Consider the following 27,646-nt stretch of genomic DNA (forward strand, 5'->3'; position numbering starts at 1 on the left):
GCCTGAACATCTATTCCTGGCTGTCAGAGGAAAAAGCAATCATTAGATCCAGATAGATAATGTCAGCATCCCACATGCCATTTGTGGGTTAAGCGAAGGTGAATCAAGTCATCTCAACTCAAGTCTTTACATTTCCCCTAGGCTTTGCTGAGCTGGGCCAGTGGTATCCAGGTTTGATGGTATCCTGGACCATAAGACAGGAATTCGAGCATCACTTCTCTTGGATGGTAGAGGGCAAGAGCCCAGGAACAATTCTTGCTCACTGATCTCAACCCAGAGGTCCCATCCCCAACTCACTCCCCAGGTAACCAACAAGACCTCTGAAAGCCTTACTTGGCCCTACAAGGGGAAGTTTCAGGTCCCATATTCCTACATATAAAAGTTGGGGGATCAAGAGTACATTTTACTAGATTTTTTCAGTGCCAAGGGATCCAAGAATACCACTTACCAATAATACATCACTCTCCATATAAATGTCCATGAGAAATAACGTACAGAACAAAGATAAAGGCTTCACTTTAGTATTAGCTTGGCCTTTGACTCTGAATTCCAATATAGAGAGTGCCAGTAAACTGGACTAGGCTGTGGGTAGCACTCTTTTCTCCCATATTAGTTGAACCCACTCCCCAGCCCTGGGCCAGGTGCAGATGCCACTAGTCAGTTGCTGTATTCTACTGTTGATCTCAGATCTAGCCTCTGACTTTAAGTACAAAATGTAAAGAAGTAACTTCTAATTCATAAAATTAGTATAATGATTAAGCCATTAGCCAGTTTTGGCCTAGAGGATGAGTGAAACTTGCTTTGTACTATCCTGGTCTGGGTGCTTCCCACTGGCTTTTCCTGCTGTTCTAAGCTAGACTGCGTACCCATAGATTTCATGCTATGAAGGAAAATGTCATATACTTGGATTTGGGTTCCTGAAGCTCAGCCACGTACCTCCTCTCCTTCCTTCCTTTTTTCTTGACTCCTACCAACCAAGTGATGAGAGAGCATTGAATTCTCTTGGTCTTCCATTTGGGTTTTTCCCTCACTCTGATTTGAGTTATGCCCTTCTGCTTGGGTTATCTTTTGTTTATCCTCTCCCTGACCAGCTCATATTTGCTAATAGTTTCCATAAAAATCAAATCTCAGAAAGGTTACACAGAGAGTAATTTAAACCTTCACTCTCATTGTTAATAACCCACAGAGGCTTATGTGCCACATGTGCTATCTCTTACTCTGGTGTCTCTTAATTTATAACTGAAAATGTTGTCACCCACTGTTGCAGGGTTATTTTATGTCCCACTATCTCATGGTGTCTCTGAGGCTCCTGTTAAATAACATTCCTCTCAGCAAAGCCTCAAACCTCTCTGCTTCCAGTAGAAAATTTCCTTTTTCTGCTTGACTCATAGCTCCCCTTGGATTCCCAGTTAGGGCCGGAATCTCCATTTATTGCCCTTGAAGGAAGTTCGGGGAAAATGCCAGTGAATGGACTCTCAGAGTCAACTAATAATTTTTGCTTCCTTAGAGGATGGTATTCAATCAGTGTTTCCCTCTGACTCCATTGATTGCACTCTGAGGGGGGTATTAATCTGATTGGTCAGTTTTTAGGGACTCATTTTCCAGCAGGTGATAAGCCTCAAGAGTATAAACAAACCCTGGTGGACAGGCAGTTTCTCTCTTTGATTCCATCCACCCTGTAGCTGACAGATACGTTTCTTACATAATAATAAGAAGATTTAAGGCTTGGGTGCTAGGGGAGTAGACGGTGAGGAATAGGCAAACTGCTCTGTGTCATCTTTTGTCTAAATTACTTAGGCTCCACTAAGTCATTGCACATATTCTGGGATGATGGGTGTCCTGAATGTCCCTTATCAGGACACTTAAATTAACTCTTCACAAGCCTCTAATTCTCCAGCCTTACCTTCTTCTGAGCCATCCTGTACCGGAGGCCATAGTGATTTTAAGAAATGTGCATCTGCTCCTATCTCTGATTTTGGAGAAGGACACACATCCAGAGCTGTGGGAGAGAGGGCTCAGAGAAGTGGTCCTGCTTAGAGGAGAGTGACCCCAAGCCATGACTTATCGGAGAATTCACATTCTGATAGAGAGTCACGTGCACTTCAGCATCTCCAGCAAGGAGGTGGTGGATGGTGGGGGGTGGGGGGTTCAGGGAGCAGGATGGTGAGAAGAAAAATAAGAAGGAACTAGAACACAGTTTTTTTAAAGTAAAAATTGGAGGGTTTGGCAAAATCAGACAACTCTTATAAGATGACACATTTTGAATTCTTAAGTAAGTGCATATGTGGTTGCCTCCTGAGTGGGGAATTCTGGGTCCACTCATGGACAGGACCATGGGGCTTTGTGCCCTCGCAGGGAAGACTGGTTTGTTCTCCTTTGTGGGTGAGGCCAAGAGCAGGGCATGGAGGCTACAGGCTTCCCCACATTCCCTTCCAGGATTCTGTGTGTGATGAAGCAGGAGCTCAGAGGTAACTGCATGGGCAGGAGCTTCCATTCCTTAGAGGTTCAGCTGGAGGCAGTCGCAGCCCCTGCCAGCACTGGAGCATCAGAAGCCCAGGCCCAGGGAATGGAGTGCAGATGCAGAGGAGGTGGGGTGGGACCTGATATCAGACGTGGGAGTATGAAATGAGGCCGAGCTGGGGCAGGGAGGGTGGAGGGGTCTGGAGGCTGAGGCTAGGTCAGCTCCACAAGAGACATCTAATCTAAGCAGCATGAGAAAATTGGAATTTGGGGTCAGATTCAAGGGCAAATAGAGCTTGTTGGGAAGTCAGGGCGAGCTTTCGCCAGTGAGGAGAAAAATCACATCAAGGGGATGGAAGGCCAGAGGCCAAAGCCATCTTCAGTCTCCCTCTTCTGAGAATTTCTACCTCCTCTGGTCTTAAAGTTACAGACATCCAAAACTAGTGTCTGGTGTGATTGAGGTGCTGGCCCCAATCATGCTGTCCAAAGACATTAGCATTAGGTGGGGAACCTGGGCGGGTTCTACATCTCAGCAGAGGGAAGAATACATTCGCTACCTGGTGGTTCAGGGTCACATTGAGCACCACAGCCCTTCTTTATATCCAAGGGATATGCATTAGCAAGGGCCTTTTATTTAACAAACATTTTAAATTTTCTATCATGGATTTGAAGGGAGTCGTTCATCCTGAGGCATCATCAACGAAATTTGAAAACCACAAGTGTGACCAGTGTGCAGGTAGCTTTGCAGATAAACAGAAGGTGCCGTGTGCAGCATTATCCCTTCCTCCTGTCTTTTATGAGTATATACAGAGCACCTTCCTGTGCCAGGATGACCTTCCTCTGTGGGGTAGACACCCTGAGACAGGCTTCCCAAACACTCCGGCATGCTCTCTCCAGTCTTCTACTCTCCAAGGATCAGTAGGGCTGGCTGACTATTTTTTTACAAATTTTGAAGTTGAGATTAAAAAAAAAAAAGTACCATAAAATGGGATTTTCAAGAGTCAAAATAACCAGCAAAAGGTCAAGAGACCATCTTCATGACAGAGGAATGCCAGATAAGCATAGTGTTTATGTTTTTTTTTTTTTCCTTTCCATGATATCTCTTTGTTCCTAGAGGAGAACTTCATACAATTCTCCCATTTTAAGTGATATGTGATCCAACAGGAAAGAGAGGTGGCCAGTCTAGCTTCACACTGAGAGATCTGACCCATCCTCTTAATTTTAATGTCCTCAGCTTGCAATGCCTTTACTTGACTTTGAACATCAGCAAAGGAATTCTCTTATCATTTGGTGCTTGAAGCCTAAACTGGGAACCATCAGACATCATAAAGAAATCCCCCATCTCTGATGCTAGAACTGGCCAGGGTGTTTGTTAAGGAATAACTCTCTCAGGCACCTGCGTGATTCAGTTGGTTAAGTGTCTGCCTTTGACTCAGGTCATGATCCTGGAGTCCTGGGATCAAGCCCTGTGTTGGGCTCCATGCTCCATGGGAAATTTGCTTCTCCCTCTTCCTCTGCCCCTCACCCCTGCTGGTGCTTTGTTTCTCTCTCTCTCTCTTTCTCAAATAAAAAAAAAAATCCTTAAAAAAAAGGGAGGGGGAGGGAATAACTCTCTTCATTTTACACAAGCATTTCCCCTCTCTGAAATATCAGTTCCTAGCCCTGGGCCATTGCCAGCTACAAGGAGAAGCATGAGAGTAAGGCACAGGTGGCACCCAGCCCTGCTTTCCTCCATGATCTGCTTGTGTGGCCCTCCTCTATCCAGGGCAGCTGGTATACTAGGAAGAGCATAGTCTTTGGCAACAAAATCACTCAGAATCAGATCTTACTACTGGCCTGTGGGCTTTAGAAACAAGATCCTTATCACTGAACCTACTACTTTGTTGGAAAGATAAAATGAGGTGACAGAAAGAGAACATCCCTATTATAAAACTGGATTTGAAGACCCACCAATGTGCATAAGAGTAGCTTTGAGGATAAAATTAACCAGACGGGGTCATGTGCAGCCTCTTTTCTTCCTCCTCTCCTCCACAAGCTTCCTGAGCACTTCTCTGTATCAAACACAGAGCTAAACCCTAGAAGCACCGCAATCATTAAGAAAAACATGCCTCTTACCCCATAGCGCTTAGATGTGGAGCCAGCATCTCAAAGTACACTGTGCCCTGACACATGGTAGCCCTTCAAAAAATGGGCAGTTATTGCTGATTTAATTACTGAATGCCCTGAAGACACATTGTGCTCCTTTAGCTTTGTGTAAATCCACTTTTTCCGATACATTTCACTTACCCTCGTTTGGACACCCCAGCCAAGGAGACAGCAAGAACCACTGTGCTTTCCTCTATAACTGGTACAACATGCCCAAAGGTCAAGAAAATGTTCATTATTTAACTAACTGCCTTTAGCAAAACTCAGTTTCCAGGTGAGATGTCTCTGACCAGCATCCGGCAGCATGAGTAGCGTATTGAAAATCACACCTTGAACTCAGAGCTCTGGGTACAGAGAGAAAAGAAAACGAAGAAAGGTCCTTGCCCTGCTCCTGAAGGCTGGGTTGGGCAGGGGCAGTCCAACAGGACGATGCAGGCGGACCCCCCGAGGATTGCAGGTGCAAAGGGAAAGAGAGCTCAGGCCTGCCCACCGACACCTCTTGTTTGCCTTCCCCATTTGTCTGCTGAGAGAAACACCCCGATGAGGGTATTCGAGGAAAAAACAAAAAAACACATGAGCTCACAAAGTTGATTACTTGGCGTGGCAGGGTGGAGGCGATTTAACAGCAGGTGGAAATACGCTCCTACAGTACATGAGCTCCGCTGTAGTGACAGTGGAATTGTGAAGCATTGTGAAGTGAGGCTGCGACTGGCCAGCCCTCAGCTCCTGGCAGCGGTGCCCAAACCCAGCCTGATGTAATTAAAACAGGGGAACCTCCTTCCTGGGGGAGAATGTGCTGGGAAAACCAAATAAAATAACAAGTTCTCAAAATGGATTTCCTTTTCCTTCCTAATTCAAGACAACGCTGATCAAGGGAGTAGGATCCATTCATCATGTATCTAAAAGAAGAAAGGTGGTGTCTCTGATGGTGAGGTGAGGCCCCAGGCCCTCCCTGTTGAGTGGAAGCTCTTCTATCTTTCAGGTCACAGGACGGCAACGGAGCCCCTCCTCACCATAAAACAAATGCAGTAAACCCCTGCCAGATTTCACTGCTGCGTTCTATCAGAAATGGGGCCAGCTTTCAGGACAGAAAATCTGGAAACCCAAGTAGGAGAAACCTCAGATGGTTTCTAGCTTAGTCTTATTCTCGTTGTTTATAAATCTCATCCAGGTGGACATACCCATAGCACAACCTAATTCAGTTGTGTCATAAATGACAGACAAGCCAGGTGGCAGGCCACAGGCACACCTCCCTCAGACCTAGCCCCCCTTGTGGCCCTCTCCTTCCCCGCAGGCCTGGCTCGGCTCCCTCCTCAGGGCCTGCCCCCTGCATCTGATGAGGCTCTCTTTCTGCAGGTGCTGCCTTAGTGTAAGGGTTTGTTTACCTGACCACCACTACTCCTGGACAAAGAGCTGCTGCAGGGCAGGGGATGTTAAGGCCTGTCTGAGTCTCCCCCACATAGAAGTCTCTGGGGCTGCTGGACATGGGAGGCGGGAATGGAGAGAGAGCGCCCGACACAGGGAGGGGGTGCCGGGATTGTGTGGAGCACTTACCTGAGGAAACCTGGGGTGGAAGAGGAAGGTTGTTGTACATGCCACTGCTGCTACCGAGAGGCCAGCGCAGACGGATATGGAGAGGAAGCCGTGAAGCATCACAAAGAAGTGGAGATTCTGACTTGCTTATAGGGATGATGGCTTGAGGGAAGGAGGCAATCCTGAGATCATGGAGGAAGATGTTTCCAGAAACCCTTTCTTAGGTCGACGCTCTGGAGAAACTCAGATTTGTGTGCTCAGAAGCCATGCATAAAAAGGCTCATCTTCATGTGTTAGGCCCTGTAGAGAAATAGAACCAGCAGGATGCATGTTTATATGGAAAGAGATTTATTAGAAGGAATTGGCTCACCTGACTGTGGAGCCTGCCAAGTCCCAAGGCCTGGCAGTGTGAGCTGGCAGGCTGGAGACCCAGGAGACCAGTGGTGTAGTTCCAGCCCAAAGATTAACAGGTTCGAGGCTGAGGGAGAGGCAATATTTCACTTTGAGTCTAAAGGCAGCAAGAAGTGGATGTTCTAGTTCAAAGGCAGGAGGAATTCTCTCTTGTTTAGGGGAGAGGAGGCCTGCCTTGTTGTTCTCTGCAGGCTTTCAGCTGAGGCCCACATGCATTAGGGAGGCCATTTGCCTTCATTCTACTGATTTAAATGTTAATTTTATCCCAAAACATCCACGTAAACACTCAGAATAATGCTTGATCCAATAGCTGGGCACCCCATGACCTAGTCAAGTTGACATATAAAATTAACCATTACAGTTTACAATTGCAAAAATATTCAAAATAAATATCTTTCAAAAGGGTAATGGATCAATATATTGTGATATATCCATACAGTGGGATACTGTGCTGCAGTGAACATGCATGAACCTGAGCTAAATATGAGAATGATGTCCGTACAAAAAGAAAGTTGCAAAAGATAAAAACTATATTTGTGAATTTTTAAAGGACAAAACAAGGCCATGGATGGATGTGTATCAGAACAGTGATAGTATAAAAACACGAACAAAAGAATAAACACCAAATTCACATTTCCCTTTAAAAAAAGAAAAATTGAGGGGTGCCTGGGTGGGTCAGTCAGTTAAGCATCTGCCTTCAGCTCAAGTCCTGATCCCAGCATCATGGGATCTGGACCTGCATCAGGCTCCCTGCTCAGGGGAGAGTCTGCTTCTCCCTCTGCCCCTCCCACCTGCTCACGCTCTCTCTCTGGCTCTCTCTTAAATAAACATGGCAAGAGGCTAACTTGAAAATTAAAATCTGGATGTGTATTTTTCTGTGAGTGCAAAACAATTTCATGAGCTGTTTTTCTTTTTTTTTTTTTTTTAAGATGTGATTTATTTATTCATGAGAGACAATGTGAGCTGTTTTTGAAAGAGAAGGAGTGGAACCAAGGGCTTGTGCTAATCTGAAGACAATACACATGGCCAGGCTACTAGTTTGTCTCTGTAGGGCAGAGTCTCTTGAAAATACACACCTGCTGTCAGGTTTGGGTGAACATCCTCTGCCTACTTGGGTGCTTGAAAAACTATCATGTCTTTAGGCAACAGGAGTATTTGGGGCACGCTGGGGAGCATTCTGTCTCAGTGGAGCCTGATGGTCAGGGTGGGGGAGAGTCACTATTTCAGAGATCCTCTCTGTAAGAAGGCTGGCCTCTAGGACTAACGGGAACTAGGACATAAACAGGACCTTCCAGTGTCCTGAAAGGGAGAGAAGGGTCACCCTCCAAGGTGTGGCCAGACAGACCAGGTTCCAGTCTGGCATGTACCAATCTCATGATCTGGGGCAAGTTTGTAACCCCGGGCTGCTGTTTCCTTGTCCGTGCTGTAGAGACTGTGACATCTCTTACAGTGTTGTGAAAATGAAGTGATAGGCCCAGCTGCGTAGCCCAGATCAGGCAGCAGATCTCTTTTTCCACGTCCTTCCCATCTTGGAAGGGGAACTTCCCGCAGAGTAGCCCAGTACTTATTCGATGGCCATGGGATGATTATCGTCAAAACACTCAGGGAAGAGGGAAGACACATTCCAAGGCTTTCGTTGAAAATGGACGAGTTTGTACAAATCCTTCTTCCACGTGCAGAGACCGACACTGAGGTGGAGTCGGAAGTGGGCTGCCCCAAGTTCTCTGTGCGACCCTGGGGAGCCGCACACCGCATTGCCAGGCCTCTGTTTCTCCATGGTTAGGAGGGAGTATGCCTAAAGTCTTTATAGCAATAAGATAATATAATTTTTAGAACAGAGCAATGTAAGGTAGTAAGAAGCGATGGTAACTATAAGGGAAAGCTTTTGTCTTTATTCAGCGTATTCAGTCACTGAGTGGATCCATGACCTAAAACTTCTTTATATTGCCATCATGAAATAGGAGTACGGGAAGCAAAATTAGCTTGGCCCTTATTTGATGACTCTTGCTCAAAAACAAGGCACAGAGTGAGCCCTGTTATTTTTGCCATGTTCTGACAGACCTATCGGAGCCACCTCCCTAAGTGCGGGTGGTGGAGGTGACGACGCACTCACTTCCCAGGTTCCCTTAGCTTCAGGGACACTTCGTCTAGTACATTTAGCGAGCAGTTCCTACTGTGAGTTGAATTCTGAGATTTAAAGGTTGTTAAGGGGAGAAAGTACCTGACAACCGGTTCTCGAAATTTATTCAGGTCACTACGATTGAGCTTTAGGTTACTGGAAGTTGTCATTCCCTTCCCGGCTTGGGAATAGTAATTGTCCTTATGAACCTCCTTCGGGCGACGCTGTGTGCCTACTTCCGAATGCTGCCCGCGAAGGCTGGAAAGTCAGCGGGGATGCGCTAGGAGGCTACTCAGCCCCCACGTTGGTGTAAAGAGCCTCTCTGGCTGAAATAGAGTTAACTAGAAAATACTCTGTCTACACGTATGTCTGCTGACTCGATATTGCATTGTCTTTTTGCTTTCAAATGAAAGATAAATTATTTGCCACTGGATGGAAGGCTCGCTGCCTGGCGGGATGGTGTGGGCTTTGTTTATGTGCTACCGTGAACTAGTCTGGTGTTTCAGGAAAACCTCTGAACCCTCTGAAGCTCAGAATGCTGGACACAGAAATCAGAGACCATCTGAAACATTCTGTGTGCTGAAACGTGTTGTGTGCCGAACCTGAATTGGCCAGGTTCAGCAGGTGGCGTGGAAGGTGCAGCCTGGAGTCAGCTTCAGGAAGCCTTACCAGATCGTGTCAACCCCAGGCCAGAGGCGTCGATATTTTCCTGTGCCCACTGAACAAAGTTCTGGGAATAACATGGAATCCTATCTGTGAGGATACAGGAAATAAAAAAAGGAAAGGGACTCTCTCCACCCCCAAGATCTGTAGCTAAGAGAGAAAGGCCTTGTACTTCCTAACATAGCAATTGCTACTGAGCCAGCGGCTCAATCAAGTAAAGGAAGTTGTCAGTGGACAGGACCTCAGGTTGCCCCTGTGGGGACCTCTAAAGGGAGTGTTGAGGAGGACAGAATGGACTCTGGGATTCCGGGTCTTAGGACCTGTGGCAGCGACTCAATAGCTATTTACCACGACCATTTCTCTCTCCTCCCAGAAACACAGCCAACCTGTATCCCAGCCTCCCTTGCAGGTTGGTGGGACTCTGTCACTGACCTCTGTCCAACGAGATGTGGGTAGAAGAAACCTTACCTAACCAGACACATGGAAACCTCTCTTACCCAAATCTCTGCAGCACCAGCCACCCGAATACCGATGTCCACACATCGAAGATGGCAGAGAATCTGTAGCCTAGGCTACAGAATGAATGTCCCTGGCACAGGTTAGACTCTGCAAGAGTAAGAAATAAACTTATGCATTCAACTGAGGAACATTTGGAGTAAAAATGGAGTAAAAAGGCATTCATAAAAAAAAAAAGGCATTCATATCATCAGTTACTGCATGACATGTAGCCAGCTAAATGACAGCTTTTACGGGTTCACTTAATTATATCAGTAAACCATCCACTGTGGTTCTGATACCAGTTTCTATGTTTTTTTTTAAGATTTTATTTATTTATTCATGAGAGACAGAAAGAGAAAGAGGCAGAGACACAGGCAGAGGGAGAAGCAGACTCTATGCAGGGAGCCCGATGTGGGACTTGATCCCAGGATCCCAGATCATGACCTGAACCAAAGGCAGATGCTCAATCACTGAGCCACCCAGGCGCCCCTGTTTCTGTGATCTTAATGAATGAATGGATACTGAATAAGTCATTGGATAGATCAACAGTGGATAAAAAAAATAAATCATTGGATAAATAAACAGCCCTGTCAGGAGAGGGTAAAATGGCAAAAATGTTTCCTTCTCTTTGCCTTTCTTTGGAAAAGCTTAGAGCAACCCCTGATGTACTTGGTAGGCATCAGACATACATGGTCATGCAGGCCTATGACTCTGTGAGGCAGTTAACAGGAGGCTCAGAAAGAGATTGACCATTGTCACTGCCCAGCTCCTGGGGTGGGAAGAAGGACATAGAGCAAGATGTGGAAGTGCGGTCACTTCAGTCAGAAGCCAGGGCAATGGCACCTCTGGGAAATGGGGAGAAAAGAGGCTGTTTCCCCGCTAGTCTCCATCCTATGAGGTAATGTGTGTACAGTCATAATTTTCAAACAATTAAAAGCATGACTGTGTTATAATATAGAATGAATATGTGTCAAAGATTATTAATTAAACAGTGAGGGAGCCAGTAAGATGATAAAGGTAGTTCAAAGAGCATTTTGAAGAACAGGAATGATCTCATCTACGAGAAAAGGCGTTCTCAAATAAATTTGCTGAGTTAGACATAAATCTGGAATATCTTACAGAGAAGTGAGGCCTAACGTGTAGGGTGTCTTTTTTACATTAGAGAAATCTGCATGATATGTGTGACTCCACTGGGTCTAGTGCCTTAATAGCAGAGCCAAATACAGATCTGTTTCCCTGGATAATTAATTAAGTAATCTCCAAGCCTGGGAAACAATTCTCCAGTGTAACATGGAAGAGATAAGCTGCCCTCTGCCTTTTTTCGAAATTTTAAAAGATTTTCCCTAACCATCCTCCTGTTTTGATCATAAATAATACCCAGAGACAATTATTCACCATCAAAAAGGCTGGTCTTGTTATGTTTTAGCTTGATTGTTTACAAAGGTGAAGTAAGAGGTGTTTCTTAACCATGTGATGCTACTTGAGCCAGAGATACTAAAGCCATCGTAAGGCCAGAGAATTAACTTTTGTCTGGAAATTTTATTAAAGAATCTCAGATTGTGTTTTTTATTTATTTTTAATTAAGATTTTATTTATTTATTCTTGAGAGACACAGAGAGAGAGGCAGAGAACAGGCAGAGGGAGAAGGCTTCCTGCAGGGGAGCCTGATGTGGGACTTGATCCTGGATCAGAGATCACGCCCTGAGATCTGCCCAGAAGGCAGATGCTCAACCACTGAGCCACCCAGGCATCCCCAGATTGGGCTTTTCAAAAGACTTGATTAGTTTTGTCTTCTAGGGCTAGAAACCAAGGTCCAAGAAACCCCACTAGATCTCATATGCAGTATTAATAGATTTCAGTGAATTCCTCTTGAAGATCACCCAGATTGTAGTAAGATCACTGGCATGCCAGGAAGGACTTCCATAGCTCCTTTGAGGCAGGGAGCCTGAAAGCCATAGAATACATCTTAGGCTGGGTTTCCTGGGAGGACTTTGTAAACACGGATGCCACATGTTAAATACACCTTTGTAACGGTGAGCTTGTTCATATTTGATTAAGTGAGGTTAATTTTCAACATGAGACTCCTGACATGGCCTTGGATGCACAGCTGATTTGTCCAATTATATCTTGGGTAGAAAGGGGACCAAGTCCTCACCAAACCTATGCAAATAACTATATTGTTGTGCAAAGTAAAGAAACTAATAAATGTATTATTTTCTGAGTTCAGAGGTGTCGAGAACCAGATATCATTAAAAGTGTCATAGTTCAGTTGCTAAAGCATAGCGTACTGAAGTGGGATAGATTAAAAGTGGAAGAAAAAAGGTTTCCTCTTATACATATCAGAACTAGAACATTAAAAAATTACAATATTCCAAAGTAAATAACTATCATTTAACTTTAAGTCTGTGTTTCTCATCGGTTCATTCAGCCCTATGAAACTGAATTTATTCCGCTGGATCTTGTGTCAGCAGCTCCTTTCATGACATTATCTACTTCTGAATTAAAAAGAACTCTAGGAGTTCTGGTCAGTCCCCTGATACACTCTGACAGTCGTCCTGATAATGTCGGCTTTATCACTCTGGAGCTTGTCTTTGTTATATCAATAGTTATTGGTATCCAGTATGGTCCTTTCCTTGAGACTGTGAGTTTTTTTGTTGTTGTTGAGGACATAGATTCTAGCCTGCAGTCTTTCAAGAAAAGGTCAGAGGAGAGGGAAAATCACCTGTAGACCATATGTGTGTCTGATGTTCATTTTGTGTAGTGAATAATCATTTCAAAATAGGGGGGGTAGATTCTCTGTTGGGATGTAATACATAACTGTTTTGCTGAGAGTTCAATTAATGTTCCCTCTTGGGCAAAAACATATTATGGATACCAAGCGCTCTGGCAAATCAGGGACCTCCTGTTCCCTTTTGTAACATGGGCACTTTGTGAAACATTCATAACATTTAACTATTACAGAACTATTTTTTGATTTGACAGATCATTTGTTGTTGTTTAGCTTTTACAGCTGTGTTGAGCTGATTAAGAAACCTGCAAAAACAATCCTAATTATTTCTAGCATCCTTTTAAAAATAAGATTAAAGAATAAATTTTTGTGAGTTCCCGTGGGAACTTTGGGACATCACAAAGATGTTTAGGTGGAAAGGATATAGCAGTGTTTTCCCTAAATTATGGTCCGATTTGGGGATGGCAACATCAAGAATTATGAGAGGAAATTCGGCCGCTTGAATAAGATAGAAACAATAGCTTGTTTACTTATTGATCTAAGTGGCAATGGAATACTTAAAGTAAATATAAAAGGAGGTGACACAGTTTCGTGAAACCTTAGCTCCTTAAGAATCCAAGGGATGAAGTAAGCACAGAGCACAGAAATTATTCTGGTGAGAATTGGAAGCTTGCTATCTAGACGGAGGACACAGAAGGTAGTGAATAAAACCGTGTACTCTCCCTTGTAAAATCAGGCTACATGGTCTAAGATCAATTTATCATTTTAACAGAAATAAAATTCTAGTTTTAAATTAATATCAGAGCTGGCAGGAAGGATTCTGCAGCTCCTCCTACCTCCTTTGTTAAACTGATCTTATGAACAAGCCCATCGGCCCTGAGCAAACTTCCAAAATTTTAGCACACGCCTTTGATTATTTCAGACTCATCATTTGCAGGTATTCTAAGCCAAAAATCTAATTTATATAAACCTCTTACAACTTCCTAAATTCAAGTTTTTGTCTCTCATTATTCTTTTCCACATTCGGGAACACCCAGACACTTTTGGGTCAAACTTACCCCTCCTTTCCCTTAAGAGACATGTTCCATTGCCCTGAAAGTAGTAGCTCTTTGTCATTACTCCTAGTGGATAGTCTTAACCGTTTATGTTGATTAAAACTTTTAACTAAAGCAACTAAATTTTATCTTAGAGAAATGAGATCTAGGTAGGTAATGGAGAACTCCCACTCATACACCATCACTTACGTAGATCAGAAAGCTCACAAGAACATGTACCGTGATCCCCTAGTCTACACACATGCCTCTTAACATCTTCTCAAAGTGGCAAAAGGAACACATCCATTAACAGGACCCAAAGACATAACTACTCTGTACCATGAAAATAAGAAGCAAAAATAGTTATATTTACATATTAAGACTCTACTAAGTAAGGACGATTTCTGGATTCTATTTTTTTTGAGATTTTATTTATTTATTTATTCATGAGAGACACACAGAGAGAAACAGACACAGGCAGAGGGAGAAGCAGGCACCATGTGGGGAACCTGATGCGGGACTTGATCCCAGGTCCCTGGGATCACACTCTGAGCCAAAGGCAGATGCTCAACCACTGAGCCACCCAGGCATTCCTCTGGATTCTATTTTATTTAGAAATTACCTACATACCCAAAAATAATTCATTAATTTACTCAATTTAATCTTAGTCTGTGATTTTAAAGTTAACTAAGGATGTTGGAAATTATGTTCAAACGGACACATAGCTGCAGTTGCTATAAAATGTTTTTTAGAATTATCATTCAATGTAGTTAAAATTTTTATATTTTTCATAATCCTCAATATTAGGAGTAATATCAGGAGTAATATCAGCTTATCTAATCAGTAAATTAGTTTTAAAAGTTTAGGAAATTCAGATTGACTAGTTTCTTCATGAAAAAACATACTGAAACTTGCTTTTAAAGATTCTTATATTGTACCTCATGCTAATAAAACCAGAGAAAATATGTATAACTACTGCTAAGCCATAATGACTTAATCAATTAGATTTTCTTAAAGATTCACCTTGATTACTTGAATTTTGATTCTTATAGAAATGCTTCTTAGCTAGTATTTTCTGTAAGAAAGGATTTTTGTAAGTCAGCCCATTTAAAGTATCAGAAGTTCAGTTTCTTTATTTTCGGGGTAATTCTGGGAATATGTGTAATTTATATAAGTGCTTAAAATCTCTACAAAGCAATTATTTAATTTCATTTATGAGACATTGTAATCTAATTAATTAATACCCTTCAGGAAAAGGAACATATTTCACACTCAGAGAAAAGTAAAGGCTTTTCTTAATTACACACAAATCTTCAGAGAGCCTATAGCTTCAGTTCTAGAAATGCCACCACCAGTCATGAATAGACAGAAATATAAAAATTCACTGGTCCAGACCTCAAAGGGCTATCCTTCATTCCAGGTAGAACAAAATATTTTCTTAATTGATTTGAGGTCACAAATGACCCAAGAGACCAACAAACAGAAGAGACTAACAAACTGGTTTCTTCCCCAGCAGAGTATAGATGCCATCATCATTCCAGTAGAAATCACCACACGATCAGCCCAAAAATCTGAGGTCCCACTCATTGTAGTCACCAATGGCAAACAACATACTGATCATGTACATATCAGAACCAGAGCTAAAGTTGGTCAAGGACCAGAAATTAAAAGAAAAACATTGCCTTAGATCAAAGAGAGAGAGTCAAGGAAGATGAAGTTTTATTTTCATTTGCGATCCACCCCAGGAGCCAAAATAGCATGCTGCGCTGACCAGCCTATGAGGTCCAGTTCCCACGCATCATAGTCGAGTAGGTATTGGTGGGTTAGTCCACTTGGCAATCTCGGAAAAGCCTCCAGAGCAAGTATAGTTACTATAATTTTCAAAAAGTTAAAAACATACAAATAGAGAATAAACATGTTAAAGATTAACTGACTCTTCAATAAGGGAACCAGTAAGATCGGTAAGGATAGCTAAAATTGCATTTTGAGGAACTGGGGTCACATAGTTTACCAAAAAAGGGGTGGAGGGCATTTTGAAATAGTAATAGTCATTATAATGTTGTAGGCTAAATATAGTTCCCCAAAGATGTCAACATGGATCCTGAGGATCCATATTCATGTGATTTGACCTGGCAAAAGAGATTCTGAAGATGCGAGTTAGGCTAAGGATTTTGAGATACGGGGATGATCCTAGATAACCTGGAAAGGCTCAATTTAATTACAAATCTTCAAAAGTGGCAGATGAAGGCAGAAATGCAGGTCAGAATGATGTGATGTGAGAAGGACTTGCTCTTGCTGACTCTGAATGTGGAGCAAGAGGGCCATGTGCCAAGAAACAGAGGCCTCTGCAAGCTGCAAATGGCTCTGGGTTTACAGTTAGCAAGCGCAGGGGGACCTCTGCTCTACCCCTGAAAGGAACTGAATTCTCCCAACAGCTGGAATGAACAGGAAAAGGATTCTTCCCTTGAGCTACCAGAAGGGAAGGCAGTCTACCTACAATTTTGATTTTTGTCTGGTGAGACCCGCTTTGAACCTCTGACCTTCAACTCTGAAAAATAATAATTTTGTGTTGTCCTAAGCCACTGAGTTGTAATAGTAATTTGCTATGGCAACGATAGAAAACCAACACACCAAGACAGATAAAATTTGTTAACATACTATAGGCAGTAAAACTGTAACTTTTGAGTTCCCTTTTCTACCTGATGGATACCTATATGGTGCATTTAGCTTCACGAGAGTGATTTCATAACTACTGGTAAAAGCAAAGTCAAGCATAGGACAGTACTCTAGACACGTAAACAATCTGTGTGTGAATCTGCCATATGGTTCCCCACTGACACTGAAAGAATACTCCACTCACCTTTTGCCTTCTTTCCAAGTTTAGTTAACTTTTTTACCAGATGAGATGAGGAAGTATCATTCCATTTTTGAGACCATAAGCTCCATGAGGGCATCACCTTATTTGTATGGATTCTTGTTGTCTTAGCACAATGCCTAACCCACGGCAGGTGCTAAATGAATATTTGTTGGTTGAATAAACCTCTCCAACCTCATCTCTGAATGTTTCCTGCTGTGAAATCTAGGACTCAGCCAGAGTGAACTCCTCCTATTCTTTAAATATAAACAAACAAGCCATGCTCTCTCTTGCCATGAGACTTTTGCATTTCCTTTTCCCTGGCCTGGGGCCCCTGTGTCCATCCAGGTGGACTGGCAAGCAGCCCTACCTTAGTTTTTGGCTTAGACAACACCTCCTCTGGGAAGTAATGTCTGGACACCTCATCTTCCCACATGTGATTGCCTCTGCTCTCACAACCTCCCTGCTTAACGACATAGCACTTAACACATTTGCCTTGTGCAGACCTCCCCTTAATGGTCTCATGAAGCAAACTGTCATGGTTTAAGCAGCAACTCTATAGAGTCAGACTGATGAGGTTTAAACCCTGGCTTTGCAACTGACTAGCTGGGATCTTTTAAGTTAATTGGTCTTTTTGTGACTCAGTTTTCCTATGAGTAAAACAGGCTTAAAATGAATGCATCTGCTACGTACAGCTATGGTGAGGGTCAAATAACAAGGACTTAGAGCTTGGGATATGGCTAGCATGAGGGAAGCAATTATTGCTTTGTAAGTTCCTTGAAATCGGAACCACCATCTTGTTCAACACTCCTCAGTTTCTGCTGCAGAATGCCTGACTAGAGTAAGTGCCCTTTGGTAACTTGAGTAAAACGGCGGGCCAGTGAGGACCATCCCTTTTGGGGCCCCAGAATTGGAGATAAAAGAGCAGTGTCTTGATAGTGCGATAAGCTACCCAGAGAGACTTACCTCCAAAGCCAGGTGAGGTCTTCCCCCAAAAGTCTGGAAGTCAAAGAATTAAGCAACACCGGTTCTCCCAGGAAGGGGTTGTTGACTTAAGCCTTCTGGGACATATGCTTCATTATATCACAGGTATAAGCAACCAGTTCCAAAAGGAGTATGGATTCTTAGCAATGGCAAGCTCTTCTAGTCCCACCTCCCCAGTATGCATGTGCACATGTGCACACACACAGATACACACACGCACACACCTCCATCTATCCCACCCTCATGCTTCCTAGATCAGGAAGTTCTCCAGCAGGAGCACCTGGGTGGCTTAGTCGGTTAAGCATCTGCTTTTGGCTCAGGTCATGATGATCTCAGTGTCCTGGGATTGAGCCCCATGTTGGGCTCTCTGCTTAGGGGGGAGTCTGCTTCTCCCTCTGTATGCATGCTCTCGCTCTCTCTCAAATAAATAAATAAATCTTAAAAAAGAAAAGGGAAATTCTCCAGCAGCCTTGAGACCCATTCCACTGATGCTAGGGATCAGCCTTTGAATTTCTCAGGTTTGCATAGATCCAGGGTGTCCCTTGGAGAAATATCAAAGTGCTTGCTCTGGCTGAGGAAACATAGCACCACTCTTTCATTTGTTTGACTACTGGGGTTGCTAGCTGAGCCATCACATCCTTTTTGGTGCCCAGACTGAGGATCATCCACCTTTAGCCTTTCTGCCCTGTGGGGTCTGGAAGCACTAGCCTGGCCAGGAACAGTCCAGAGCCACCCATACAGGTAGAGCCTGCAATGGCTTTAATCAAACTCACACTACTGTAGGCATCTGTGTTCAGTCCCCACAGAGTGAAAAGAGGGCATAAATTATGAGAAAGACAGAATCACTTTGCAGAAATTACCCCAAGCCAGCATGGAATTTGTACATGGACAGAAACTGAGACTTAGTATGAATTTTTAAAGACCTGGCCTTATTACATGCTGAACCGGTGTGGGCTGCATCCAAATGAGCAATGAGGAAGGCTCCGCAAGGATGGTCTACACCCTTCCATTTGGCCATTTGTTACTGAGCAAGGCTTTAGAATCATTACTTGTGCAATTCTCATTTTAATGCTTTTATTCCCCTAACATGAAGGAGCTTGAAAACACTACATAAACAGAAGCATTAAAAATTGAAATAAAACTAAATGGCACCTCCTTGAATTATTATTCTTGCTTTGCCTTTGAGAAAGATGAGCCAGGAAAGTTACACAGAGTGTCAGAGGTCATACAGCATTATAGCCACAGAGACCAGACCCCTAGCTACCAGATTTCTAGAAATACTGCCTCATTCTGTGAGTCGGGTACTGTTTTTCCACCACCATAAAACTCAGCAAGCACTCCCTTGAATGGGGGAAGACTGAACACAGTGTCTGATAGAGCAGATATTTGAGGAAAAAATACAGTTGAATTTTGTGGCTGAGAATATTTTAACAGAGAATAAAGGGCATTCAAAAAGCTTAACAGTATTGGTGAAGAGTGTTCCACATGCCATGCCCAGACTGACTTTCTGCCTCTTGTCTCCCTGAGGAGAGCAGCTTGTTGACATTTGAAGGGTCATTGTCCCAAAAGGCAGCTTGCCCAGACCCGTGACATGGCCAGAAGTCACAAGACCAAGCAGAAAAGACACAAAGAAGCTCCTTCTCTGGCCCCAGGCATCTCTGGCTTGAATAAAAGATGGCATTTTAGCAGTACTGCACTACAATTTCAAAGAATAGGCGGGCATCATCCCTTTGAGAATATCATCCGGGGTCCATGTGAGGAAAGGATAGGAAGTAGAATTTTGTCAAGCCTTGTCCCCTCCTACCACTTCCATCCTCTCCAGCTCTCCCAGGTGGGTGGGCAGGTAGGTAAACACCGATGTTGTAATTGGGTCAAGACCCTGCCTCGACAAAGGAGGAGCAGAATATGCAGTTCATCCTTGAACAATACAGGTTGGAACTGCATGGGTCCACTTATATGCAGATTTTTTTTTACAGTACATTGTGTTTCCTCTTATGATTTTTTAAAATATTGTATTTATTTTTTCATGAGAGACACAGAGAGAGAGAGAGAGGCAGAGACACCGGCGGAGGGAGAAGCAGGCTCCATGCAGGGAGCCCCATGCAGGACTCAACCCCGGGACCCCAGGATCACGCCCTGGGCCCAAGGCAGACAGACAGACGCTCAACCACTGAGCCACCCAGACCTCCCTCTCTTATGGTTTTCTTAATAACATTTTCTTTTCTCGGCCTCTATGACAAGAACGCAGTATATGATATATACGACATAGGAAATACAGGCTGTAGATTGTTCCCATCATCAGTGAGGTCGACAGCAGCTCTCCTTTGTTCAATCTGGGGGGTCAGGAGTTACACAGGGGGTTGGGACTGCGTGGTGGTTGGCGTTCCTAACCTCCCGTGTGGTTCAAGGTCGTCTGTAGCTTGCCAGAGGCCCCCTTTCCCAGCTTCTAGCCTGATGTTTTCCGGTTTCCTCTGCCCAGGAGCGCCCTGCCCGACAGATCCCGGGCTGCCAGACTCTGCGGCCTTCACCGCCTCCCAGCCTGCGGCGGAGCGCACAGCACCAGGCAGCTGCCGGCTGCGGGTGTGCGGCCACGGCCTGCGTCACGGTCGGTACCTGGTGTGGGGCGGTGGCTGCTACCTACCAGGTAGTATGTTTCTCTTTTAACTCAAGTCTTGAGATGATATTTTTTTTAACTGTCTTTTAAAACTAAGTACATATATTACTTTAATAGAAATTATATAAAGGAAGAAAATCACAGGGGCTCTTTCGATGTCGTACGTTAGTTTTCCCCTCTGTAGTTCAAATGATTACATTTCTAAAGCCATTCCCTTTGAATCAGTCATTTTCCACTTTTTATTCTTTGATGTGATTGATTCTCCCCTGTGTACTCCCCCAGGAAAGTCTAACTAAAATGCTTCCCAACAGGAGCCTAAATTACATGTGGTCTGATATATGCTTCCACATTCTCAATTTTTTTTTTTTAATTTTTTTTTTCTCAATTTTTAAAATATCTTTTTTTACATCTTTCTTGGTATTCACCACCAATGTCTAATTAGTTTATTATTATTTCTTAGACCATGAAATCCCTATTTATTTATTTATTTTTAATGGAGGTATAATTGACATACAACATTCTATTAGTTTCAAGTGGACAACATAATTACTCGATATTTGTCTGTATTGAGAAATTATTACCACAGTAAGTCCGGTTAACATTTGTCACTGTACATAGTTACCAAATTTGTGTGTGTGTATGTGATGTGAACCTTTAAAATTTACTCTCTTGGCAACTTTCAAATATACGGGACAATATTATTAACTTTAGTCACCATGCTGTACATTCCAAACCCATGACATATTTATTTTACAATTGGAAGTTTGAGCCTTTTGACCACCTTCACCCATTTGGCCCACCTTCACCCCCACCTCTGGCGACCACTGACCTGTTCTCTGTATCCATGACCTTGCTTTTTATTTTTTTGTTTTTTGTTTTTTAGATTCTCTATGTAAGTGAAATCATATGGTATTTGTCTTTCTCTGTCTGACTTACTTCACTTGGCATAATGTACTTCTAGGTCTGCCCATGTTGCTGGAAATGGCAATGTTTCATCCCTTTTTATGGCTGAATGATACTCCTTGGTGTGTGTCCGTGCACATGTGTGTGTGTTTGTGTACACCACATCATCTTTACCCATTGGTGAATATCCAGGTTGTTTCCATAGTTCAGCCATCGTACATAATAATGTCTCAATGAATGCAACGTATGTGTAACTTTTCAAACTAGTGTTTTTATTTTCTTCAGATAATTATCCAGAGGTGGAATTGCTAGATCAATGGTAGACTTGTTTTTAATATTTTGAGGAATCTTCATACTCTTTTTTTATAGTGGCCACACCAATGTGCATGCCCACCTACAGTGCACCAGGAGAAATTCCATTTCTCCATATCCTCACCAGTACTTGTTATTTCTTACCTTTTTGACGATAGCCGTTCTGGCAGGTGTGAGGTGGTATCTCATTGTGGTTTTGGTTTGCATTTCCCTGACGTTTAGTGATGTGGAACATATTTTCCTGAGTGTGTCCTACATCTGGATGTCTTCTTTGGAAAAATGTCTATTCAGATCCTCTGCCCATTATTTCATTGGATTGTTGTTTTGCTATTGAGTTGTAGGAGTTCTTTATATATTTTGGGTGTTAACCTGTTATGAAATATGTGATCTGCAAATATTTTCTCCCTTTCCATTGGTTACCTTTTCCTTTTGTTGATGCTTACCTTTGGTGTGATGGAGTCCCATTTCTTTATTTTTTCCTTCTGTTGCCTTTGCTTTTGGTGCCAAATCTAAAAAAATCATCAGCAAGACTGCTGTCAAGAAGCTTCCACTTGTGTTTTCTTTTAGGAGTTTCATGGTTTTAGGTCTTCCCTTCAAACTTTTAATTCATTTTGTGTTAATTTGTGTGTATGGTATAAAAGAGTGGTCTACTTTCATTCCTTAGCATGTGGCTGTCCAACTTTCCCAGCACCACTTAATGAAAAGACTGTCCTTTCCCCATTGTATATTCTTGGTTCCTTTGCCGTAAATTGACCATCTATGTATGGGTTTACTTCCATCCCATTGACCTATGTGTCTGTTTGTACGTTAGTACAATAATTTCTTCATTACTACAGCTTTGTGATAGAGTTTGAAATCAGGGAGCATGATCCTTCTAGCTCTGTTCCTCTTTCTCAGGACTGCTTTGGCTGTTCCAAGTCTTTTGTGATTCTATATGAAATTTATGGGGTTTTTTTCTCTTTCTATGAAAAATGCCATTGGAATTTTGATAGGGATTGCCCTGAATCTGTACATTGCTTTGGGTGGTATGGACATTTTAACAGTACTAATTCTTCCAATCTACAAGGATGGATTTTATCGTTCCATTTTATCTTTCCCCCTATTTGTGTCTTCTTCAATTTCTTTCATTAGTGTCATAATTTTCAGTGTATAGGTCTTTCATCTCCTTGGTTAAATGTATTCCTATGTGTTTGGTTCTTTTGATCCAATTTTAAATGAGATTGTTTTCTTAATTCCTCTTCCTGATTGTTCATTATTGGTGTATAGGAGCACAATAGATTTCTGGATATTGATTTGCATCCTGCAACTTTACTGAATTCATTTATCAGTTCTAACAGTTTTTTGGTGGATTCTTACAGGTTATATATATATATATATATATATATATATATATATATATAATATATTTTTATTTTTTATAAAATATATATATATATATTACCATGTTGTCTGCAATAGTGACAGCTTTACCTCTTTCTTTCCATTTTGGATGTTTTTCATTTTTTTTCTTGCCTAGTGCTGCGGCTATGACTTCTGATATTAAGTTGAATAAAAGTGGTGAGAGTCAGCATCTTTATCTCATTCCTGATCTTAGAGGAAAAGCTTTCAGCTTCTCACTATTCAGTATGATGTTAGCTGTGGGCTTGTCATATATGGCCTTTATTATGTTGAAGTATGTTTCTTTTATACCACTTTATTGAGAGCTTTTATCATAAATGGATGTTGAATTTTGTCAAATGCCTTTTCTGCATCCACTGAGATGATCATATGATTTTTATCCTTCATTTTGGCAATGTGCTGTATATTAAATACCCCTTGTATGCCAGGTATTGTATTCAGAAGTATTCAATAGTCACCAGACAATCATGGCTCCTGCCTTTAAAATCTTCCAGTTGGATTTATAAGTTTATGAGCCCTAAATCCTTTCCTTCTTCTTGCTTGGAGAAATCCATCCTTTTCTGTGTTTGTGGTGTGTGCCAGCCTCACCTGCACATAGTGGACAGAGCAGGAGTATGGGCCATCTTCCTGGTTCAACCTGTCCAGAGCACAATGTAAATATGGATTGCAGTGGTGGGAGAGAAGCACAACCTTCTATCTTTTGCCTCACCATTCAGAGGCTCCTACTATGTATGACAGTCCCTCCCAGGGCCACACTACAGCTAGTTACCCTTTCAGGCACCTGCTCTCCTGCTGACTTGCTTGGTCATGATCTAGCACACCAGATGCCAGAACTTTCCATTTCCTCACATCGAGTACAAATCGCACAGCATTATGTAAGACAGACACCAGCACAGCCCTCTTGGTGTTCCTCCCTTGGCAAAAGGCGATGACAAGTGTATGCTGTGGAGCAGGTTACAGCTGTGTCTGAGGCAGTTACTTTCCTAAGCCCTCAGCTAACCTGAGGGATAAGCAGTACCGAGAAAGGAGTGGAAACTATCAGAGCTCGAGCTCACTTGCTCAAGACCTCATAGGATTTGCACTCAGGTCTTGCTAGATCCGTAGCTGGTGCTTTCCCCACTACACCAGACTTGATGGAGCAAAGTGAAGGGCTTTGTTCTGAAAAAGCAGGGAGCAGTTTGCTGAAAGGAACGAACCTAGAATCTTTGCCGTCTTACTGGAAGTTGTGGTGTTCCCCCTATGGAACTGGAGTCTTCCCTCTCACAACCCAAAGAAAAGCTGAGTATCTTCTGGTGGAAGAGAACTGACAAGAAGGAGCTCAGGGTTGGGACGCCTGGGTGGCTCAGCAGTTGAGCGTCTGCCTTTGGCTCAGGGCATGATCCTGGGATCCAGGACCGAGTCCTGCATTGGGCTCCTGGCGGGGGGCCTACTTCTCTCTCCGCCCATGTCTCTCTTCTCTCTGTGTGTCTTTATGAATAAATAAATAAATTTTTTTTTTGTTTTTTTTAAAGAAGGAGCTCAGGAGAGCTTTGCCAGGAAGAGGTGAAGTCACCGGTGCCCCCAGTCAACTATGGCGAATGCTTCCCTCCTCAACAACTTTATAGTTGAGCCGGGGCAGCATGCTGCCTGATGTTCCAGTGAGATCCCAAAAAGATGGGCTGAGGTCAGCTAAAATTGAGACTCATTCCCAGAGGATGTCATGAGCTGACTGTTGGGGTACTGTTGAGTACCCCATCGTATCCCGCAGGTTACAGTCATGGTGGCCAATATGTGGCATGTGCTGGCTCTGGGCAGGACTCTGGGCTAGGCCTACACTTGCAGCCATGAGACTGGCAGCGCCCATGGGGTGGTGAGGTGACAGTCAGATGGATGAGCCTCCTACAGAAAGAGAAAGACTAAAGTAGGGTAGCTCCCAGTTACACCTCTGCAAGTGTGAAGAGTAGCCCTTGCCCCAGTGCAGCTGATAGCTGCTGTGGCCTGCGTAAGACAGGGCACAGATACCTGATAGTGAGTGACACTCATTCATTCAGGGGACACCCATAGGCCAATGAGAAGACAAGGCTTACAAGACGCTAGCACTCCATCCTGAGTGCCTGTCTTCTGTGCATCATTCTACAAATTTTACAAAAGAGAGAAAGCACTACCAGAAGGCTTCTTAACTTGCTTGAGGTCGTGGGGTCAGTGTGTGGCAGACATGGGATTGGAACACTAGAGTATCTGACCATGAAGCCTGTATCTTTCCACCAAATAACGGATGCTGAAATAACTCTACAGTGGTTCACAAAATGAATTTCAGGTTGTCCACCTCTGTCTTGAAGCACTCCCTGGAGTTTGAAGAAATGCTTTGATATAAGACCAGTGGCTTGTTCATGAGCTCAATCGGGTCAGTTGGCCGAGAGGCCTAGAACGAGCCAAACTGTGGTAGAAACTCTTCCTGAGAGCCAGTTCACACTGGAGAGGGACAGACCGTGGGTTCTGGCATAAGAGCCCAGTTAGATGCTCTCCGCAGCAGACACAGATCCTTCAAGAAAGGACTTGCTGTCCAGCTGGGGACATGCTGGCAGCAGATGTCTCTTGTTATTGGCATTCAGGATCACTCAGCTCCGCTGCAGAGTGCCCTCTCACCTGGGGCTGCACCCATTCCATACGGCCCCTATTCGGTGGTGCAAGGCCTGGCCATTTGGGCCCAACACGGAGTGGGTGGTTCTGGCTCCCAGATCCCCACCACATTGGCTGAGGCTCTGTAGGGCGTACATCATATGGACTTCTCCCGCTGTTCGCCACCATTCCCTTACCTTTCACAGGTCCTGACCCCGACAGATATCCGGTACTCCAAGCTGTCTCAGCACCTGCTCTCAGACACCGACCTACAACAGTGCCGAACACCGTCAGGGATACGCATGTGTGAGCAGAGGGCTGAAAGTGAGAGATACGCAGGAACAGCACAGCCCTGGCTGTGAAGATGCTCACCATCAGGCGCAAGGGGAGAAGTGTGGGTGGCCCAGCTCAGACTCCCTCTGCAGGAGATGAGCTCAGAGCAAAATCCCCCTCCCTCTGCCCCAGCACCAGTACAGCGGGGCTGTCCTCGGCATTCAGGCTGCTGATGGAGAATCACACAGGACTAGGGCCCCAGCAGGAGATCTTCTGGTCCCGGGTGCTTCCTTCTTCCCAGCTGACATGCCAGTTACTTTGCTCATAGCCTTCTCTTCATGTTCACTGACACCATCCTGGTCCAAGCCACTGGCACCTTCACCGGCCTCTCCACCAGCCCCATCTCTGACCCCTGCTTCCAGTCACTCTCCCCACCACACCCATAGTAACTCAAAATACGAGGCAGATCACTGCACCCACTGCTTAAAACTTTCCAGTGGCTTCTTACTGCTTTTAAATAAAATCCACACCATTCATATAGTCTAGGATGTTCTCCATGGACTGGCCCTGGCTCTGTTTCAGATTTCAGCAAATATTTTTTTTGAATGTCTGCCATACACCAAGAGATGTGTTATGTGCTGGCGATACAACAGTGAACAAAGTTCTTCCCTCCAGTGAGCCTCCACCCTAGTGGGGAGAGACAGACAACAAGCAAGCAAATAAATAACAAATGTGTCAGATCATGGTAAATATCCTGGAAGACAAAAAGGGAGGTTTCAGAGGTAGATGTGGAGGGAGGGGGCAGCTGGGCAAAGGAGAAGGCAGAGTGTTCATACTAAATTGACATTTTGGCAGAGACATAAAGGGCTTTAAGAGAGGGAGCCATGTGGATATCTGGTGTGGGGAGTGGGGGCAGGAAGTACTCCAGCAGAGGAAGAGGCAAGTGCAAAGGCCCTGAGGTGGGGGTGTGTTCAGCATGTTTCAGGAAAACAAGGTGGCCGCAGGAGCACAGTGGGTGAGAAGGGGTGGAGGAAGAGCCAGGAGGACGTAGGGTCTCATGGGTGATCACGCCACTGTGTAATGCACGCGTGTATATCACATCGTGGTCTGAGTGAGGTGGGAGCTCTGAGAGGGTTTGCGCAGAGCAGCACCATATCTGACTTATGTTTCTGGTGGGGAGGGCTGGGAGTGGAAGCCTGAGACCTGGCAGGCATCCTCCTACCGGGCTGGACTGGGATGGGGCAGGGGAGGTGAGACACGGTGGCCAGAGTCTAGTCCTGTGGAGCTGCCTGGACTTGCTGGCAGTTGGCTCTAGGATATGAGAGAGGGTCAGAGATCCCCCCGAGATTTGGGACCTGGGCAGCACCGGAATGGCGTTTCTCCTTCCTGAGATGGGAGAGACAGTGGGGTGGGCAGGGTGGGTAGGGAAATCAGGAGCTCCTCTTGGACATGCCAGGTTCACCGCTGCATCTCTTACCCCTCATTCACTGTGCTCTCACACTAGTTGTCCATCAATTTCTAGAAGATCAGTTCACTGGAAGGCCTTGCCCTGTGGCGCCCACGGCCAGCTCCTCCCCAGTGTGTGTGGACAGTGGCAGCTGCCAGGTGACACACAGACCGGGCTCCGACCCTCAGGCACTTTCTCCTGTCAAGGTCTCCCGCGGGACAGTCCCTTCCTGTTCATGCGCTGAAAGTTAGCTCCCATCCCCTTCCAGCCACATAGGTGTGCTCTCTGTGGGCACTACTTATCCCCATCTATGACTTTTGTGTTTGTTCGCTGTTTATTTGCTAGGCTCTTGGCTCCACAGGAGTCAGACCATGGCTCTCCCCCTCCTCAGCCCTTAGCTCAGGGCCTGGCACGTGCTGGTTGATCAATAGACATTTGTTAATGGAATAAGAAGGAACGACTGCCCTATGCTGCAGGGACTCGCAGCCTGGGAGAGGAGATGTCACCTAGTGTTAGTTACGCGTGGGAAAGAGCGAGCGCAGACGGGGCCAAAGGAACAGGGTCTGGGGAGGGCCGAGGCTCAGAGACAGGGTGGAGCCCGGAGGGCGTCGGGAGGAGGCGGCTCCGGACAGAGCGCGGGAGCTGGAGCCGGCGCAGCGCCGCCTGGCAGCA

The 27,646-nt window shown here is 44.3% G+C and overlaps 1 protein-coding gene across 1 annotated transcript; it reads left to right on the plus strand.

Annotated features, from left to right (window-relative positions):
* The first annotated feature begins 19,020 nt into the window (after positions 1-19,020).
* LOC144322820 (uncharacterized) lies at positions 19,021-26,237 on the plus strand. The gene is made up of 3 exons (XM_077913160.1): positions 19,021-19,272; positions 19,909-20,073; positions 25,461-26,237. The coding sequence occupies exons 1-3, from the start codon at positions 19,021-19,023 to the stop codon at positions 25,614-25,616; spliced, it is 573 nt and encodes a 190-aa protein (XP_077769286.1). The 3' UTR covers positions 25,617-26,237.
* The last annotated feature ends 1,409 nt before the right edge of the window (positions 26,238-27,646 follow it).

Source organism: Canis aureus, chromosome 10 (genome assembly GCF_053574225.1).
Source record: "Canis aureus isolate CA01 chromosome 10, VMU_Caureus_v.1.0, whole genome shotgun sequence".
Taxonomy (NCBI): domain Eukaryota; kingdom Metazoa; phylum Chordata; class Mammalia; order Carnivora; family Canidae; genus Canis; species Canis aureus.